Source organism: Balaenoptera physalus (assembly GCF_965194825.1).
Source record: "Balaenoptera physalus genome assembly, chromosome: 14".
Taxonomy (NCBI): domain Eukaryota; kingdom Metazoa; phylum Chordata; class Mammalia; order Artiodactyla; family Balaenopteridae; genus Balaenoptera; species Balaenoptera physalus.
In genome coordinates, this window is record NC_138893.1 from 55335832 (window position 1) to 55355657 (window position 19826).

The window sequence follows — 19826 nt, forward strand, 5'->3', positions numbered from 1 at the left end:
TGAACAAACTTGTTTGAAAATATAAATTATTCCAGACCCATCCCCACTTTCCCAAAGCCAAGAAAAAATTCAGACCTTGGGTTCAGGAGAGGCACAGTGGGGTGACTTCTTGTGAAATAGACTGACCATAAGTGGTAAGTTACAGGGAGTATGGCCAGAGAAATGAGAGCAGGGCCTGGGGACACTTGGATGGTGCCTCTTTTCTCTCATCTTCTAATCATTTCCTCCTCTCCCACCTGCCGTTGCTGACCCCAGGAGATGGTTCTTGGCAGAAAGCATGAGACGGGCTGACCCAGGGCTTCCTGCACAGCGAGATCCAGATCCTATGATCTCTCGAGGAGAGGGTGTGAGCCAGGCGCAGGGCATTCTGCTTCGTCATAGCATGGGGAACTCAACTAGATTTTTCGCTTGACTGTAGTAGCCAAGCGCAGCTATAAAACAAGATGACTACACTACTCATACTCCTCTCTAGAAGGCTCTCTGCTGAGCCCCCCTAGAGAGAATAAAAGCCTAAGAAGGGTCAGAGCAGTGGCAGGCCTTTTTAAACATTTTTTTATTGAAGTCTAGTTGACATACAATATTATATTAGTGTCAGGTATACAGCACGGTGGTTCAACCAGGCCACCTTTTTCTCCTCATGGCTCTGGGTCAAGGCTGCATTGGCAGAGGCAGTTGGGTGGGGTGAGGTGGGGAGCTTCCAGTGTGTCCCTTTACAAGTCTGATTCCGCAGACCAGCCGGCACCGTCTGTTCCTGCCCTGATGGGAGCCTTTCTCCCATCTCCATACCGCGTGCTTCTCCATCCTCCCCCCGCCTGCACACACCCACACATCCACACGCATGCACCCACATCCCAGTTTCTCTCCCAGCCTAACCAGATGATTTCCTTTTCGGACACCAGAGTGTCCTGCTCTTCCTCTCCATTTCATTCCTCTCCATATATCCCTTGTGATTATTTTCCTCTTTTCTTCTCTGTGCTGACACTTGTGCCTTTTGCTTCTTTCTTTTGTTTTCCTCTCTCTCCTTTTCTTTTGAAGTTTCCCGGTCACAGCAAGCTCATCATGCCAGCCCCCTCATCTCTGCCCCACGCCCGCCGAGCCCTGTCCCCTGAGATGCATGCTGTCACCTCTGAGTGGATCTCGCTGACCGTAGGAGTCCCGAGCAGGCGGCCTCTGGCCCTGACCCCACCCTTGCCTCCTCTGCCAGAGGCTTCTGTCTATAGCCCTGAACCCCTGGCCTTGTGGGCGAGGCCAAGCTCCTCCCTTACCCTCAGCCTCCCCCGTTCGAGCTGGTCGGCCCGGGCCACCCCACGCTCGGCAGTCTCCCCGCTGGCCCTGCCTCCCCCGCACAAAGCCTGCTCCCTGGCGCCCGGTGCCCAGACCTCCCTCCTCGCCAGCGGAGATGGTGGTGCCCACGTGCCACCTCCAGGGGTCCTCAAGGATAGCTTCTCCCAGCCGAGGCTTGGGCGTTCGGACAGGGTCATCTCGGAGCTTAGCGACGCCTTTAGCGGCCAGGGTGAGCGGCAGCCGTGGCGAGAAGGAAGTGGAGCACGTGAGAGGAGAGCAGACAGGGAGGCAGGTGAGAGATGCCCGGGTGGACCCGCCATCTCTAAGAAGAGCTGCCTGAGACCGTCAGACGTGGTCAGGTGTCTGAGCACCGAACAGAGACTCCCAGAGCTCCACACCCCAGAGGAGAGCCGGCCCTGCCAGCCCCGGGGTAGCCCTTTCCCGGGAAGGGAGGCTGAGCCCTCAGAGCTGCAGAGAGGTGGCGAGCCGGCCGAGAGGAAGGCCGCTCGGACTGGTGCGAGCGAGGTAGGCCTGCAGCATGACCACGTGTGCCCGGGTGTCTTGGCCAGCAGCAGGGTGGGCTCACCCCTGGCCGAGTGGACGCCCGTGAGAGCTGTTTTCTTTTTGGGGAACAAAAATATGACCCAGGAGGGAACGGAGGGGTCATCCATTAAGGTGTCAGGGCTGGGACAGTGGAGGCAAAGGACAGTCTGTATCCTGGCCTCTCAAGGTGATTCAGGAGCGACCCCCACGTTGGGTACCTCCTGGCCTGGTGCAAAAGCCCACGAGAAGGAAGGCCTTCCTCCCGGCCCAGTCGTGCCTGGGAGATGATCCTTGGTCTGCCCCAACACAGCTGAGAACACCAGGCTTTGGTTTGGCTCCGTGTGATTTGGTTTTGTGTGCGACACGCTTCGTTTCCATAACCCATGGTGCTCTGCCTGCCAGCGCTCAGCCCCGTCAGGTCTTCGTCCTGTCTCGTGTTTGTGTGGGAGCTGACTTGTTCACTGAAGAGCAAATGCATTTTGGTTCTGGAGGGAGGGGCCCAGTGCTGGGCTCCTTGAATGGCAGGCCAGGTTTTTAGGTGACTGTCCCATTTTCTCTCCGGGTCAGCTATCAGGATTTGGGGGTTTGGACCAGGGCGGCCCTAGGATGTTTTGAGGGCTGAAAATTTGGGGGCAGGGGGAGATGAACTTGGCAGTTAGATCATGGTTCTAATTTTGGCTATGTTGTTTACTACCCCAAAAGTCAGAGGTTTTGGCAGCTTCTCTAAAGCAGCCAGGTTTGAATGCCTGCTCACCTCTACTGTCTAGTGACTTGGGAGTGAGTTACTTCCCCTCTCTGGGCTTCAGTTTCCTCATCCATAAAATGGAGATAACACCTACCTCATAGTCTGGTTGAGAGGATTCCACGAAGTGATGCATGTAAAGTGCTAAGCACAGGGGCTGGGAACGGAACATGTCAGCACTTTACAAATGGAAGCTATCCGCTTTGGGTGATGGAGAGCTGCTTCTGGAACTGAGAACATTCTAGAATGTTTTTCGAACCAGATAGAATTCTTGAAGATGTCTCCAAATCATTTATTATCTACTGTGCATGATGCCCATGATAGACTATGCTTGATCCGCAGACCTGCAATCCCAGTTTCCCTTTAAAGTGTCATTTACTCACTCAACACATAATTGATTCAAGGCCTGTAGACACCAGCCTCTGGGCAGGATACAGGGGTTATCTCCTCCCTGCCCTTGAGGAGCCTTATGTTTCAGTGAGAGTGGCGGACACAGCAGTAGAGGTGTGCTTGGAGGCTGCAGGAGCCCAGCGGCCTAAAGCACAGGTGAGGCCAGACCTGCAGCCCCAGCCTGTGGCGGGGAGTGGGGCATCATCGCTGCGGGGAAGGGCAGTGTGGGATAATGATAAATAATCAGGCTTAGCCTCCCCACTGGTTTTCTCCTATGCAAAGTAGGAGTGGAACTTGTCCCTCCCTCACAGGGCAGTGTAAGGATTAAATGAGGTGGGTGTGGTGCCTGGCATGTGGGAAGGCTCCCTAAAGTGGATTGTGGGGGGCTGAGAAAATAGAATACCTGGGGAGGGTTTTACCTGGCCCGGGAGCAGGTGCTCCTGGAAGGGGTGTTCTGTGAGGGAAGAGGGGTGTGTCCAGTCCAGGAAAGAATAGTTCGCTGGGGGAGAGGGGGTGAAGTGGCTGGTTGAAAAGAAGTGAATGTCTCAACACAGGAACAATTCTGTAAATGTTCTACGTCGGCACATGGGGCCTGGAGACCTCGTTACGGTCAGCAGTGAGTCATTGCGGCCTGACGCCAGGACCCAGTGTGCACAGGAAGTGCGCATGGCGCTCGGGTGAGATTAGGGGTACGCGCTTCCCGCTTCCTAACAAGGAGAGGAGGGGGCTGGCAACACAGAAAGCCAGGCTTGTTGAAAACTGATTTTCCTTTCTTGGTGGGCTTCCAGACCCCAAGTGCATCACTTCCTGTCCCCTCCCTTCCTCCTGCTCTCCCAGCACAAGCCCCTTCTCCACGGCACCGGCCTTGCTCCCTGTTGAGAGCTGGGGGTTGTGTGAAAAGGGCTCCTGCCCACACGCTCCCTCCCAAGCCCCTTTGCCTTCCCCTCCTGGGACTGGGAGCAGGATGGCAACCCGGGAAATGAGGTCCTGCAAGAGAAGCTTTCTGCCTCTTGAGGGCCTCTTTGGATGACAGAGCTAAAGACGGGAAGGGCCGGAATGACAGGTATTCTCTGGCGATCCAGTCACAAGATGTGATCTCAGGCTGTGTCACTTATTTGAATAAATGCATTCCAGACCAGTTTGTGTTATCAGGGAAATTGCCAGCCACTCTTGTCCCTGCTGTGGGGTGCTAAACCAGTAGTTCAATTTTGTTATCACTGTTGGGAAGCTAGGTTGAGTATCTGACCCAGAAGTCGAAGGAATTTAACCTGAGAGCATGAAAAGACACTGGGAAATGTTATGACCATTGCCTCTTCCATTCAAGCATCTAGGATGTTCCAGGCACTGTGCCAAGTGCTGCAAGAGGCACGGAGGGATGAACATCGTCAGGGGCTCCCCTTTGCTCTCAGGAAAGTCTCTCCTCCTTCGTGGGCTTAGGAAGGCCCCATGTGATCTGGCCCTTTAGACAGCAAGCCAGCCTCACCTTCCAAAGCCTCCCCTGCTTTGTATGTCTGGGAAATTCCCACCTGTCCTTCACTTTTCCACTTAGATGTTACTCCTTCCAGGAAACCTTTCCTGACAACTTTTCCCTCCCCCTGCAAAACTAGATTAAGTGCTGGACTTTGTGCTTTCACAGCCCCCTGCACCTGACCTAAAGGGGCACTTATCAGCTCTATTGTATTCGTCCCTTTGTTTGTCTGTCACCATTAGAGCATTAGGGACCAGAACCCCTGAGATGTGGAAGGCACTCAATGAATATTTTTTGAGTGAAAGAAAGAATACAATATGACTGACCCCAACTAAAGGAGTGTATGAGCTCCACTGGGGGAATAAGACATGTTCACAATTATAACGCAGACAGGCAAGGAGGGTCACAAACAGTTCGCTCTGAGAGTTCAAGATGGGAAGAAATAATCAGCAGCAGGAAGAGGAAGATGGAAAGACTTTAAGAGAAAAGCGGCTTTTGATCTGGGGCTTAAAGAACTGGGAGTTTTATGATAGGTGAACAGCAGGAGGGCGACATTCAAGGCAAGCAAATAGCCCAGCCAAGCCCCAGGGGTAGGAATGTGAAAGGAGGGAGGGGAGTCGTGAGTTCCTGGTTTCATTGACGCTTCCGTGTCCGCAGGTGGATAGAAGGGGCTGGGAGCAGAGCTTGGAGGGCTGATTGGTGCCTCATGTAGATACTGACCAGCACCTTCTCACGATGTGTCTGGTCATCTTCCTCAAGTCCTGTGACCCTTGCTAACTGCTCATCAGCATTCCCTAATTGGTGTTAGCCCCTGCTTTGCTGCTTTCCTTCTCCTGAGTCACCTGTCCAGCCCATCCCACTGCCCCCAGCTCTGCAGCTGTGCGAGCACTTCATTGTGAAAGGGTTGGACTTTTCACTCCTTTGTAGACTCCCAAACTGATGTGACATTGGGTTGGTTGCTCATGATTTTAGGTGCGTGTTCTCTGAACAGCAGGAAGGGGTGAATGAGAGGTAGGGAGTGTTTAGGGGAAGCCAGGATCATTGGGAAGAGTGCTGCACTGAAGGTCAGGATTCCTGGGCTCTAGCTCCCGCTTCGCCATGAGCCTGCTGTGTGTCTTTGGGTGAATCACTTCCTTTCTCTGGCAGCTTCCCCATCCATAAACAAAAGATTCAGACAAAGATAACTTCCTGCTAGATTTGATATTCTATGATTAGCTAAAAATCCTGTGAATTTCAGTTACAAGAGAGAGAAGAACAAATACAAAATTTTAAGGAGGGGGTTTATGATAGACCTGTGGACTTCCACAACAGAAAAATAAAAGCTTTCCCTTTTGTTTTTTGAGGGACAACTTAACCAGTTGGACAAAGACATACACACAGGCACATTCAAAATGCCCAAGAGTTCAGAATTATCAACTAAGTTCTTGGATTTTGTTGCGTGTAAATATTGGCCAAGAAGGTTTAGGACAATTGGTCAAGAAAGTGAAGGGGAATATCATCTTGAAAATCTCCACCATTAGCATCATCAAATATTTTCTGAGCTTTCCCCAAGATAGAAGCACTGTTTGCAGACTGGCATCCAGACTTGGTTGTTAAGAGCTCCTACAATTGAGGGAGAGATCCTCACAGAATTTCTGAATTTAAAAGAATCTTTAAGTATCATCCACTCCAGTGACTCATAACTTTTTCTGGATCACAGAACCTTTGAGAATCTGAGGTTAGCTGAGGAACTTTAGGCCAGTAGTTTGGGAAAGAGGGTGGCACACACACAATTTTGCATAAAGTTTTACGAGATTCACACCTGAATCATTCTGAGAGCTCCCTAGGAGTCCACAGACGCCCCCCAGGTTACGAACCCCCAGTCTATTCTACTTTTACAATGACAACACTGAGGCCTGAGAAAAGTGGCAAAACCTGTGTGATGTCAGTTTGGGTCCTAAAGAGGAGAAAGCCAATCAAACGGTAAAATCTGAGGGTATCACGTTTAAATAAAAGTATTCAGGAAAGCTCTGTGTCTTCAAAGCATCTGAGAAGCACAAGAACAAACTACAGCCTTAGAGAAAGGAGAGGAGAGAGGGAAAGACGACAGGAAGATGTGCTTCGGTGAACTCAGAGGGAACGTCCCTTACCGCATGGAAACTAGGTTAGTTCCCAGAAAGGTAAGAACAAAGGCATAGGCCCTCTTTGAGCATGGAAATCAGAAGTAGAAGGGAAAGCATGTGATGCAACTTACAAGAACAAAAAGAAAATTAAAAATGTTAAAATACCCACCGAATAAGGGGAAACATTTTCCTTTGACTCACTCAGAAGGGAAATCTCTAAATATATACAGAGGGTGTTCAACAATGTACAGGATGGAGAGACATTGGCTGCAGTTCTTAGAAAAATGATCAGCAGGTATGCGCTCAACACCTAAGGTGCAGGGAACTAAGACCTGCAGTTGCAGTGTCCACCCCTACAAAGGTGTTAGGAGAAATGGAGGATTGCAGTAGAAACGCTCATGCCAGCTGCAGAGTACGGGGCGACTTAAGGTGGTCTCTTGATGGGCACCTCCTTCAGCTATTCTGATGTCTCCCCCTCTGGCAGAGCACAGCCCGGCAGATCAGGGTGTGTTGGGAGGGCAGGGAACTTGGAGTCAGAGAGAATGGGGTTCAAATCCTGGTGCTTCAATTCCCAACTCTGACATGTTGGGTCGTAGTTCTGTAAGATGAGGTAAATATTGATTGTCTTCTTGAGTTATTATGAGGATCAAATGAGGTTTCCTGGAGATGAATGCACCTAGCACAGAGCAAGTAGCTGGGACTCGATAAATACTTGCTGACAGGGAAAAGAAACAAAAGTAGTTTATTTTATCTTCCTTACTCCATTCCACCTGAGAGAGGAAGATGGGGTTGGGGGAGAGAAGAACGTAGAAGGTGGAAGAATTCTTTGACTTTGGTTACACAAATCCAGAATTTAGAACATTTAGAATTTGCACTCTGTAAATCAGTGCTTCTCGTTATTCTCTCTCACCTCGAGTACAAAGGCATCCTCTTGGAAAGCTTTTGGTTCCTTCATACTTGGATACATATTTGCCATCACTCCTCTGATTGTTTTGGGAAAGAAACAGACCCCACCACAGACTATGAGAAGGCTGAGCCTGTAAGTTTAGTGCTGTCATCAGATTCACATTACAACAATGCCGATGTGTTGTCTGTGGACTGATCTGCAAGGAGATTGAGTCTAGGTGGTAAGCAGTTGAACTAATTGGTGGTAATTAGTTTTATATGTAAGCTGGGATCTTTTTCTTAATAAATGCAAGAGGAAAACTCAGTGGAGTCAGACTGTTCTGCAGGACCTGCAGAGGTTTCCTAGAGCTGAAAGCCAAGAGCCTAAATCTTTCAGGTCTTCTAACTCCTCTGGCAGAGTTTGCCTGTGGTCTTCCAGGAGCTGCATCTCTCCCTCTACCATCCGGGCAGCTCCTCGCCTCCCACACTGCCGGAAGTGAGCTCTCCAGCCACCCGGAGGCGACAGTCAAAGCTGCCCTCCACCCCATCTCCAGTGGGCAGTGAGTGGAGTGCTGGCCCCCTTAAGCCAGGTCAGCCTTGCCCAGCCCTGGTTCTCAATTCATAGGACGAGCACAGTCTAATTACTACATTAGAACTTTAGAGCCAAAAAAGATATTTATGTAAATCATGCCCAAGCCTCTTATTTTCCTAAGAACTTGAAATCCAAAGAAGTTAAGCATTTTGCTCAAAAATCAATAAATTACTGTGAGAGCCTGTCCTGGAACCCAGTTTCCTCCCTCCCAGTCCAGTGTCCCCTGGGAGGCCAGTGTGGGTCAACAGAGAGGTGAGGTCTGAGGAGAGGAGATTTGGGGTATGTGATGAGCAGAGGTACGCCATCTCTGAGAGACGCACGCAGGTTGGGAGAGCAGAGACTCATGCCGCTTCTAGAGGGGGCTCGGGGCCACATGGAGGTGGAGGCCTCTGCCCTGTCCACATCTCCAGGACTTCCTGCTGGCCTCTAGCCTGTGGACATTTTATTTTGGGCTTCAAGGCTTTGGCACACGCCCAGAGCTGGAAGAGAATGCTCAGTAACTCATAGGAGCACCAGGTGTTTTTTTTTTTTTTTTTTTTTTTTTTTATTTTTTTTTATTTTTATTTTTTATTTTTTTTTAACATCTTTATTGAAGTATAATTGCCTTACAATGGTGTGTTAGCTTCTGCTTTATAACAAAGTGAATCAGTTATACATATACAATATGTTCCCATTTCTCTTCCCTCTTGCATCTCCCTCCCTCCCACCCTCCCTGTCCCACCCCTCTAGGTGGTCACAAAGCACCGAGCTGATCTCCCTGTGCTATGCGGCTGCTTCCCACTAGTTATCTATTTTACATTTGGTAGTGTATATATGGAGGGGGTGGGGTGAGATGTGAGAGAGTGTCATGGACATATATGCACCAGGTGTTTTTTGTGGATCCAGAGGGATTAACAGCCCCAGGGAGGCAGGCTCAGATTTCTGAGGGACCGCTGTGAACTGAAGGTAGAAAGGCAGCAGGGCCACAGAGCAAGGACACATGAAGGGCTGCTCACTCGGAAGAATGAAACAAAAGCTCCAGGCCAAGAGGGCCGACTTGTGTTTCTGTGTGCAAATATGGAAGAAAAGCTGTTTCTGGATCAGCAGCTATCACCTGCTTACTGTTGATCCGGGAGGGCAGTGCAATGGGGCGGGGCAGGGGTGCTGGTGGCTTTTTTCTAAACATGTGAAAAACTGGAATGTATTTCCAAGAGTCTGAAATGTACTTAGCGTGAGATAATAGTCCCGTTATCCCCAGCCCTGGCTGAGGTCCTGGTTAGAACTTTGTCCACTTCTAGGCTTAAAGAAGGGTGTACACTAAGACCCAGGAGGGTTTAACAGCATCACTGGCCAGCAGAAATATAACGTGAGTCACGTATGTAATTTAAAATTTTCTGGTAGTAAAATGGAGTAAGTGAAATTAATTTTAGTAGTATATTTGATTTAACCAAACATATCTAAAATAGTATCATTTTAATATATAATCAGGATAATTGTTGAGCTATTTTACATTTTATACTAAGTTTTGGAAATAATTTTGTAAAAAATAATTTCGTAAAACGTGTAAATAATTTTACACTTATGGCACAGTTCATACTGGCCCCATCTCAAGTGTTGAGGAGATGCATGTGGCTACTGGCTACCATATTGGATAGCATAAGTTCAGAGCAAGAGATATATAAAGCTGTATATGGTTAGAAAGTGGGACCAGGGAAAGAAAAAACATACACCCAGAGGGAAAAAATGTCTGAAGGTAAACAGCCTTCAAAGTGAAGGGCGAGTCCCTATAATGGATATCAATGGTTTCCATCTCCACCGAAGGTCCACATGCTGTACCGACCTCCACCCCACCCACCCCCCCAAAAAAAAACTGGTTTACATTTCTGCTCTATGAGATGTTTGGCTTAAATCTAAGGAATGCATTTCAAGTAGGGAGAAACTGAATCTTAACCTAACAGGATAAATATTTTTCTTGCCTTCTTCATTTATTCCACAGACATTAAGTAAGCAACCAAGTGACCTCTCAGGGATGAGTTGAGTTTGTACTAGATGTCAAGTTTGTCTAGATGTGAAGGCTGCGGTGATGATCATCCTCTGGTTTGCATATGACCTGAGTCCAAGGAGGGTATTAGCTGGGTCAGGATCCCTTTTCAGAACGGTGGATCCTTGAGTTAATGATTGGATGATATCCATTACTGCACACTGGACCTTTTACACAAAGAAAAAAGTATTCAAGAAAAGTTACAATGTCTGTTTTCAGAAGAGGCAGAAGCTGGGTGTTGCTCTCATCCTTACCCCAGCTATCCCATCACGAGCCAAGAGGGAGGTGGAACCTGAGAGGTTCAGTACTCAGTGGCTTTGCCACCTTGTGAAAATCTTCAGAATTCCATGAGCCTTAAAATTTCTTTTTCAGCCCTCCCCAAGTAAAAGGGTGAGTATAAGAGTCACGTGAGGTAATGGACCTATATGTGCTTTGAAAGCGACTTTTTAAAAAAAAAAAGATGCTTTACAAAAGAAAGGGACAGTGGGACCTCCCTGGTGGTCCAGTGGTTAAGACGCGGAGCTCCCAATGCAGGGGGCATGGGTTTGATCCCTGGTCGGGGAACTAGGGTCCTGCATGCCGCACGGCTCAGCCAAAAAAAAAAAAAAAAAAGGGATAGTAAAATATCAGGTGGTTCTTAATGTAGCTGATTCACCAAACTTCTTTTAAATTTAAGTGTGAAATATTTGCTAGATGATTGATTCCAGTCACTCCTTTAGGATTAAAGTTGATTTGAAAGACGCTATGGGGCTTCGGTAAACTGGAGGTCATGTCAATAAACTGTCTGCATCCTCTCTTTGCACTGCACTTGACCTGAGGTTGTTAGGCCACCAGCTGGAGTTTGGAAATACTTTATCTCTTTATGGGAACTTTTATTTTCATGAGGTGAGCCAGACCCACCAGTCTTGGCACACTGTAGCTGAAGAATCTCAGTGTTGGATAACTGAGGTGCTCTTCAGCCTTGCTCCCCAAAGTTGGTCTGTGGACCAGTAGCATGGGCACCACCAAATAGAAATGAACAGTCTCAGGATGCATCCCAGATGTGTCCGATGAGAATCTGCATTTTAACAGGATCCCAGGTGAAGCTGACATACATTAGAGTTTGAGCAGCAGTGCTCTACAATATCCCATCTAGCAATAGTCAACACAGCCACAGCTTGAACAGCTGCTGGGACTGACAACTCACTTCCTCTCGAGGCAGTCCCTTCTATTGGACAGCTCTCACGTTGAGAAAGTTTTACCTTCTATCAAGTCCAAATCTGCCTGTAGGTATCACCCACTCAGTGCTGCCACATAGAAGCCCATATAGTAGATGCTTGGGAGTGTCATTATTTTCCTTTGTTATGCAGAAGCCTTGATCCAGAGGCTGGATGGGCAGTGAGTGGGGCCACACAAGGTCAGCTCCCAGTCACCTGGCAAAGGCCCGCAGGTCCTGAGACATCTTCTAAAGAGCAGAACCCTTGCAGTTCTGTCTCCTCTCCCCGAGTCCAAGGGCGCTGGTTTAAGAGATTGCAGTTTGGAGAACTTGAAAAGGTTTTCCAAAAGGACAAGAGTATAGAAGTGATGGCTGGGATGAAAGCTGGTCCTGCAGGGCATGCTAATGAATGAGAATTTACAGCGGAGATGAACAGGAAGGGATGGTGTGGTGGGGCAGCGTTACCTCTCGCTAGCTGTGTGACATTGGGGAATGCACTAAACCCCTCTGAGCATCCGCTTCCTGGGCTTTAAAAGAAAACGGGATGATAAACCCTGTCCTGCCTGTCTCCAGGGTTTCTGTGGGACTCAATGAAAATAATGTCAGTGAGCACACTTAATAATGTGGGAAATGGTCCGAGGATGAAAGAGAAGGTCCAGCAGGACAGTAGGTGAGTCCAGGAGGCAGGTCTACCACTAACTTGCTGGGTGACCTCAGGGGAGGCCCTCACCCTCTCTGGGCCTTCCTGTGAAACAAGTGGGTCACACACTAAAGATCTGAGTGCTCTTCTAGAAGGCCCTGGAGTTGCTGTGACTCATCACTATTATTGCACGTTACCTGGAGGGTTTCTCCAAGGATGGCTCTTCAAATATTCATTTAGGGAGACTCCTTAGAGCTTGGATTTGAATCCTCTCTGGGATAAATAATTCCAGACATTCTTCCAGTGAAGGCCTGGCCTCTGCTATAGGATCCTTACTTAAAAGACAGGTCTGCTTGGCCATGATTGCACCTTATTTCCATGTCAGCATGTGGGGCCTAAGCTGGTGAGTGAAGAGTGATGGTTTCATTTCTACCACTGTGTCAGGACACACCATCCTGTTTCTGGAAGCAAGCTCTGCCCCATGAGATATCAGAACTCATCGATCGCCTACTTAGCTGGAGTGTATCATGTGCAGGTTTTTCCTGGGGAACAGTCTCACTTGATACGTCACATATTACCAAGGGGTTTTTCAAAAGTGTTAACTCTCTTTTTATACGCACGGGAAAATGGCATACCTGATACTTTATGAGCCTGCTCTGCCAGAGGAGGTTCCCAGTCAAAATAAGTGGAACTGGCTTTTGGTACAGCAGCCCTTCCATAGACGCTTGCCAGCTGAGAGCAAGGGGACCAATGTGTGTGGTTACAGAGGGACATAACTGTTCCTTAAGGTAGCCCTTCTGTGTCTCTTCCCTGCCAATCTGGGGTCCCTGTGTTGTTCATTCTCACCTCACTGCAGCCCTGTTCCCAACTGCTCATTTCATTGCCTGGATCCTTGCTTCTAACTCTGTACATTGCATTTTCTCCTCTGCACCCACCGTGTTGTCTTGGAAACTCGGTGGCCATAGGCCACGAGTATCCGGTGTCATTGAATGTGATGGTGTGGTATGTGTATTTGCTCACACTTTTATTTTGAATCCTTTCCAATGTGACATCTGCTAAAATGTCTCCCTTATAATTTGCTTGGTGATCACAGCCTTCTCATCATTCATTGAGAGCAGGACCTGATCTCACAGAATCTGAAAAGAGCTATGTGGTAAGATGCCTGTTGAATAAGACTGTAGCTTTTCTAAAGAGAATTCTTACTGATTTGTAGAGTCTAGACTGGAGTAATGCCTGGTTATCTCACAGAGCCATTATTTACAAGAATTATATGGCTATTGTAGTAGAGAGAGATGTTAGGCCACCCTCTTCCCTCAAAAAAAAAAAAAGCAGAGGAATTTAGAGACAATATTTCTACTCTGCCTACATGTGGGATTAAATTAATATATTAGTGCATGATTGGGGATACATACTTGCATTTCTATCCTGAAATTATTCCATTTGTTACAGTTACTCACTAATTACAGGCTTTTATGCTGCTGCCTTTTTTTTTTTTTTTAATATTCATACTAAATCCCAAATTCTTCTGTATCTTACCTGTTTTTTCCATGCTTACGCCTGGATCCCTCCTGCACTCCACTACTGGAATATCTATTTTTTTAACCTGGATCTTCAACTCTGTTGTTTCCCTGGACTTATGTGCTTCGTCTGGAATGTTACATCTCTTCCTCTCTTTCTTTTTTTTTTGTCCCCATGTTGACTGTTTTATGGGGGTTTCTGGATATCTCGGGGCCACCACAGGAAGCAGTTTGCAATGAGATCATAAACATTGCCGAAAAATCTGTTCATTACTGCAGCACTGTTTCTCATCCCTTTGACTTTCATCACAAGGTATCCCCTTCTGACAATAAATCATCTCTAATCATTTCTCAGCAACCTCAAGCCCTGCAGCGAAGAGTCACCCCAGACAGGAGTCAAACCTCCCAGGATTTGTAAGTACACTTGGCAAACCTCAGTTCTCGAGTTCTCAGTAGACCGTTGGGCTTAGGAAGTGGGTCACTGACGGACTGTGGGGGCAGCCATTTGGGGGAATGAACCAACCACTCCCAGCTTCTCTGAGGGTTTCTAGTTAAGGCTGTTTCCCATCAGCCAATGTGAAAACAGGTGGCAAGTAAATAAAGGTCACGGACTCTTGGGGGAGAGAGGTAAAGCATTAACTTCCATATAGGGCAGCTGGGAGCTGTGCTGACTGGTCTCATTCCTAGTGCTGTGATAGTGTAGAGGAAAGAGTGTTAATTCTGACTGGAGAGGAATGAATAGGGTTGATCCATTCATTTAAAAAAAAAAAAGTATTGGATATCTATGTTCTAAGCACAAAGGAGTAAACTCCATTCACAGAGGAAGGGGGTTCTGGAATAAGCATTGAAAGACAAATCGGGTTTGAGAGCTAGAGCAGGGAGGTGAAAGGTCTTCCCAGCTGAGAAAACCAAATGTACCAAGGCCCAGAGTAGGTAGTGTGTTTGGAGAACATCGAAAAACCCCTGTGGCCACGGTGTGCAGTTCATGGAGGGAATGGAGACAAAGCTCAAGGAGCAGGTTAGGACCAGATTGTAGAATCCAGAATGCAACTGAAATAAATTTGGATTTTAGTCTGCATTCACTCAGGAGCCACTGAAGGTTTTTTTATTTATTTTTTTTATTTTTATTTTTTTAAAGGTTTTTTTTTTTTTTTTAAAGATTTATTGATTGATTGCTTGCTATGTTGGGTCTTCGTTTCTGCGCTAGGGCCCTCTCTAGTTGCGGCAAGCGGGGGCCACTCCTCATCGCGGTGCGCGGGCCTCTCACTATCGTGGCCTCTCGTGCTGCGGAGCACAGGCTCAGTAGTCGTGGCTCACAGGCCCAGTTGCTCCGTGGCATGTGGGATCCTCCCAGACCAGGGCTCGAACCCGTATGCCCCGCACTAGCAGGCAGACCCCCAACCACTGTGCCACCAGGGAAGCCCGCCACTGAAGGTTTTTAAAATCAGGACCATACTGGGAGTTCCCTGGCAGTCCAGTAGTTAGGACTCGGTGCTTTCACTGTTGTGGCCCCCCGGCTTCAATCCCTGGTCGGGGAAACTAAGATCCTGCAAGCCACGCAGCAGTGGCCAGAAAAAAAAAAAAAAAAAGAGGAACACATTAATTGGATTTCGTTTTAGGTAGATAAAATCAGTCAACAGCGTGGAGGGTGGATTTCAGAGACGAAGGACAAAGATAGTGGTTTGGAGATACGAATACAGCAAAAAAGTGGTGAGGGCCTGAGCTAGGAAAGAGTGGGTCTCTGGTGCATGGAAGAATATAAGATTATAAGATTATATAAGAAAATAAGATTCCCCAAGGAGATAGGGATAAAGGGAGAAGAGAACTGAAGATAGATCCTTGGGGGACCAACTTTTAAGGCAACAGAGTAGCAGCCAGCAAAGGAGACTGAGAAGGAGCAGGAGACACAGGCGAGGGTCTAGGAGCATTCACTTGTGTGCAACAGAGCAAGCAGTGTGTGGTCAGTGGTGCCCCTGCTTCAGAGAGGCCGAGGAGGACAGGAAATGAGAAATGTCCTCCAGGTGGCAACTGGAACAATCGTTGGTGACCTCTGCAATGACAGTGCTGGTGCAGGCAGATCCTGTGTTAGGGCTGATGAGTCGGTGTGATGGTGAGTGGAAGGAGAAGGGGACAGGGAGGCTATAGATTCAGGGAGTAGCAGAGACGGGGGAGTTGTTTTTAGGATGCAGAGGCTTAAGCACATTTGTACTTGAGAAGGAGTTAACAGAATCGAAAGATGTAAGAGAGAAGCCGTTAAGTCGAGGAAATAGCCCAGAGAAGGGAGTTTAGCCTGGCTAGGAGCAGGGAACCCTTCCTTACACATGGAAGTAGGGGCAGGAGGGGAGGCAAATTAAAGCTGTGCTCAGAGGCGGGGGAAGGACTCTGTGGAACCATGTCCAAACAGCATGAAGCCCCTCCAAAATTAGAGCCAGTCGGGGACCAAAGCAGCAAGGTTGCAGGACTGTTTCCAGCCGGTCTCCGCTGTCTGGGGTGAGACAGCGAGGCAGATAACAGGAGTAATCTCCCAGAGCTGAGACTGGCAAAGCAGCCACAGCGGCAGTAAAGGGGCTAAGGCATCCTAACGAGTCCAGGTTGGGTAAGAGACAGCAGGCAAATACAGAAACATCAAAATGTATTCATTTACCAACTGGAAATCCATCTGCAACTTTTAATTCCTCATTAGATACCTTCCTTCTGGCAGACAGATCCATCTACCAAAGTTTCACTACATTTGAATAAATATGTAAAATTAAATTGCCCCTTTGGTTTTAGCAGAGAGCAGAACCTCTTGTTTCTAGGAACACTGACTCCACTTACTTGTTTCTAGTCTCTCTCGCCCACATGCTGGAATTCACTGACATCCACTGAAAATGGTAGATGACTGGCTGGTTTGCAAAGTTTTACCTGCTACTGTTGTGTTTCAAAGTAGCAAGTAAACAGAACTGTGAACTGGTGCACAGTAGGTGCTTCTTAAATATCTATCAAAAGAATAAATGAAAACAAGCTTTTATTTGTTGCCAAAACAGGTATCAGATTTCACAAGTAGTCCAGCTTTTTCCAGAGCCTGTTGTCAGAACAGACCAAATTGCCTTAGGCCAACTAACAAGCAAATAAAAATCTTAACCCCAAACATCACTGGGATAGAAATGCTTTCAAGAGTTTCAGAAAAATGGCATCCACGTTTAAAAGCAATTAATGAAATGTGTGTTGGCATGTAAAGAAACTCAAGGTAGTTTTGCTAAACAGTGAGGCAATTGAGATGTACTTTTAAAAATTATATATATACATGACAATTGCCTCATGCTCTCCAATGTATGTGACCAGAATATAATGTCTGTCTCTGGACCTAAGTAACTTCTGATTATCCTTGATAATCTACATGTATTACCCTATGTTAAGAAAAGGACTCGATTAACTTTAAAGGGGGAGCATCTAGACAAAAAAGCTTGGCTGTGGTAACCCAAACGAAACTGAATAAAAGGACTGATCGTGACTTGCTTCTCAGAAGTTCCCCATCCCTGTGAATCTTAATTTGCGGATCACATGGATCTCCCCAAATTATTAGAGCAATAGCCAATAAAATACTTTTATCCCCACTGATGAGTAGGAAACACTACCCAAATGTTGATTTAGCTGAAATGGGTTTTTAAAACTCATTATTTAATTCCATCAGTGTTTGAGTCAATATTTATTTCTCCCACTTACAGATTTAGCTACCAAGCATTGTATAGCTATATACCACAGAATGATGATGAATTGGAACTCCGAGATGGAGATATTGTTGATGTCATGGAAAAATGTGACGATGGATGGTTTGTTGGTAAGTGACATCGTACTTTTCTTACCAGTGGTGTATTGAAGGAAGAACTAGGCGTGATGAGTCATGAAAAGAGAACTATTCTCTGCACAGAGAGAAGGGCCTTCTCAGTTCCTATACCACCATTAGGAACGATGAGCCACCCAGTTTATGTTTGCTCTCAGGGCAGTGTGGATGATACTAACATTGAACCTGACAACCAAATATGCCAACATCTACCGCATGGAAGGGCAGTTGCCAGCTTCATCCATTGAGTTCTGTTTATATTTCTTTTTTTTTTTTGTCTGTGCCATGCAGCTTGCAGAATCTTAGTTCCCTGACCAGGGATGGAACCCAGGCCCCAGCAGTGAAAGCACTGAGTCCTAACCATTGGACCACCAGGGAATTCCCTCTGTATTTCTATTGTGCATCTGTCTGTCCTACATTCGGAAATGTTAATTTTTAAAACGCCTGTGGAACACCACAAGAACACTTGAGCCTAGATTTCTGCCATGAAGCTCAAGCATATGTGTAGACATTCCAAAGACCTCACTTACTCCAGGCTTCTAATAACTTTCCTCAAAGCAACCTGCTTAATTAAAGGAGTCACTTTCGTAGGATGGGGGAGAGAAAGATCAGAATTTGAGATTCTGTAACAAAACAGATGCTTGATATACTTTCTTACTGAAGTTCTCTCAACAAACAGCCTGTAAGACAAGAATTATCCTCTTTCCACAGATTCAGCAACTGAGGCCCAAAGCGGTTAAGTAACTAGCCCCAAGGTCACCACCCAGGTAGCAAATGGTAGGGCCAGTATATGAACTCAGGCCCATCTCTCCCTGAGCCTCTGTTCTTTCTGCTCAGGCACAAATATAATGTTGGGAGCCATTGACACTCTTTGTGTCAGTTTACCCCCTTAAACAACTGGCTTAACCTTTATCTTCTTTCCAAAGAGCAACTCTTTCCTGATCTCCCTAGAAAAGCTTTGCTAAATAGAAATAATGTCAGCCCTGGGGCCGTGAGAACAAGGCCTCAGCACAAATGGGAAGCCAGAAAGATTTGCCTTGGCCTCACCAGCCTCCTAGAAAGCTACCCCCCTCCTCCTTCCAGGGCCTGCAGAAGCTGGTGGTCCTCACCACGTTGAGGTTCTATTCAGAAGGAAACCAGATCTGAAAGCCAGCAACGTTCTAGTGCAGTGCAAGTCCAACAGAAACATAATGCAAGGAATTCCCTGGCAGTCCAGTGGTTAGGACTCTGTGCTTTCACTGCTGAGGGCCCGGGTTCAATCCCTGGTCAGGAACGAAGATCCCGCAAGCCTCACGGCACAGCCAAAAAAAAAAAAAACAACAAAAAAACAAACCATAATGCAAGCTATGTATGAAATTTAAAATTTTCTGAAAGCCACATTGAAAAAAGTACAAAGAAACCAGTGAAATTAATATATTAAGCCCGGTGCATTTGAACATGTCATCAGTATGAAAAATTGCTAGGGAGATATTTTACGTTCTTCTTTTTGTATATAAGAATAAGTTTTTGAAATCCAATATGTATTTTACAGTCACAGCATCGCTCGATTCAGACCAGCCATGTTTCAAGGGCTCAGGAGCCACACGTGGCTGTCCTATTAGAGTGCAGGCTAGTAGGGATTTGTTAAACTCTTCCAGGAGTATTTACATTTTTATGAGAACTTGGGATGGGGTGAGGGGCATCCGCCGGCAGCTAGGTAAAGGAAATATTTTAGATTCCTTAATTCCTCAAACACTTAGAAAAGTGGCCTTGTGTTCAGACTATGAAGAAAATAACCCAGGAGAGCTCATTTTTCTCATCCATCAGGAAAGGTGCTCACCACCCATGAGCACATCTCTGGGCTCTACCATCTCAGTTCTCTGCAGCCTCCTTGACCATCCCCCTGGGGCTTCAGCTAGCCGTTTTAGACGGCCTTAGCTTTGACACATTCTTCTAGCCTAGAAGTTCTACTTTGGGCAACAACTCCAACCCACTGGTAGTGGCTGCTTGAAGTGTGTTCAGCAGGATTCTGAAGCCCTATCCAAGCCAATCGGGGAGAGGATGCAATGATCAAATTGTGATGTCTGCTAATGAGAGGGTAATAATGACGCAACATCTATCCGCCACCCCACCCTTATCTCCCAGCTTTAGAGAGAGAATCCCAAGGGAAGGAACTATTGCTAGCGTAGGGATCCAGCAATGCCGGATGTGGAGCAGCCCAGGAAGGGCTTGTTCCCTGGTAGCTCAATGTTCCTGGCTCAGAGGGAACCCTGACAAGGTTGGCAGTGAAGACAGGGAGTCAATCTGGGGCCCAGGCACAGGCTCTGGAGGGAGATTTCCTTTTGCTGTGCAGTTATAGCCAGTGGACTTTAGAAATCCTACAGTTTAGAAATTCTAAATCCCCAGTACCTTGTTGTGTTGGATAACTGCGTTCATTCTTCCATAAAGGAGAAGTACTGGAAAGAGCAATGGGCTGGGAGTCAAGAGACCTGGGTTCAAAGTCTGTCTCTCTGAGCTCGGGTTTCCTCATGTGAAAAAAATGTGGGAGTGTTAGAAATGCCCGCCTTGCTTATCACCCAGCATTATTCTGCAGCCTAAATGAGATAAGATAGGGGAAAGTGATTTGGAAACCGTATGCCCTTCTAC

At 47.1% G+C, this 19826-nt stretch overlaps 1 protein-coding gene across 50 annotated transcripts in view; it reads left to right on the plus strand.

Moving 5' to 3' along the window:
• The window catches only part of SORBS1 (sorbin and SH3 domain containing 1), a 243276-nt gene that overhangs the window by 219988 nt on the left and 3462 nt on the right, over positions 1 to 19826 (plus strand). For 20 of the 50 annotated variants that reach the window (XM_082423563.1, XM_082423565.1, XM_082423571.1 and 17 more), the window contains 2 exons: positions 13734 to 13792; positions 17086 to 17198. In XM_082423563.1, coding sequence (XP_082279689.1) covers positions 13734 to 13792; positions 17086 to 17198 — 172 coding nt within the window. Of the gene's footprint in view, positions 1 to 1035; positions 1810 to 12954; positions 13015 to 13601; positions 13793 to 17085; positions 17199 to 19826 lie in introns of all 50 variants that reach the window. The other 30 variants (XM_082423545.1, XM_082423593.1, XM_082423546.1 and 27 more) reach the window with 5 other exon arrangements.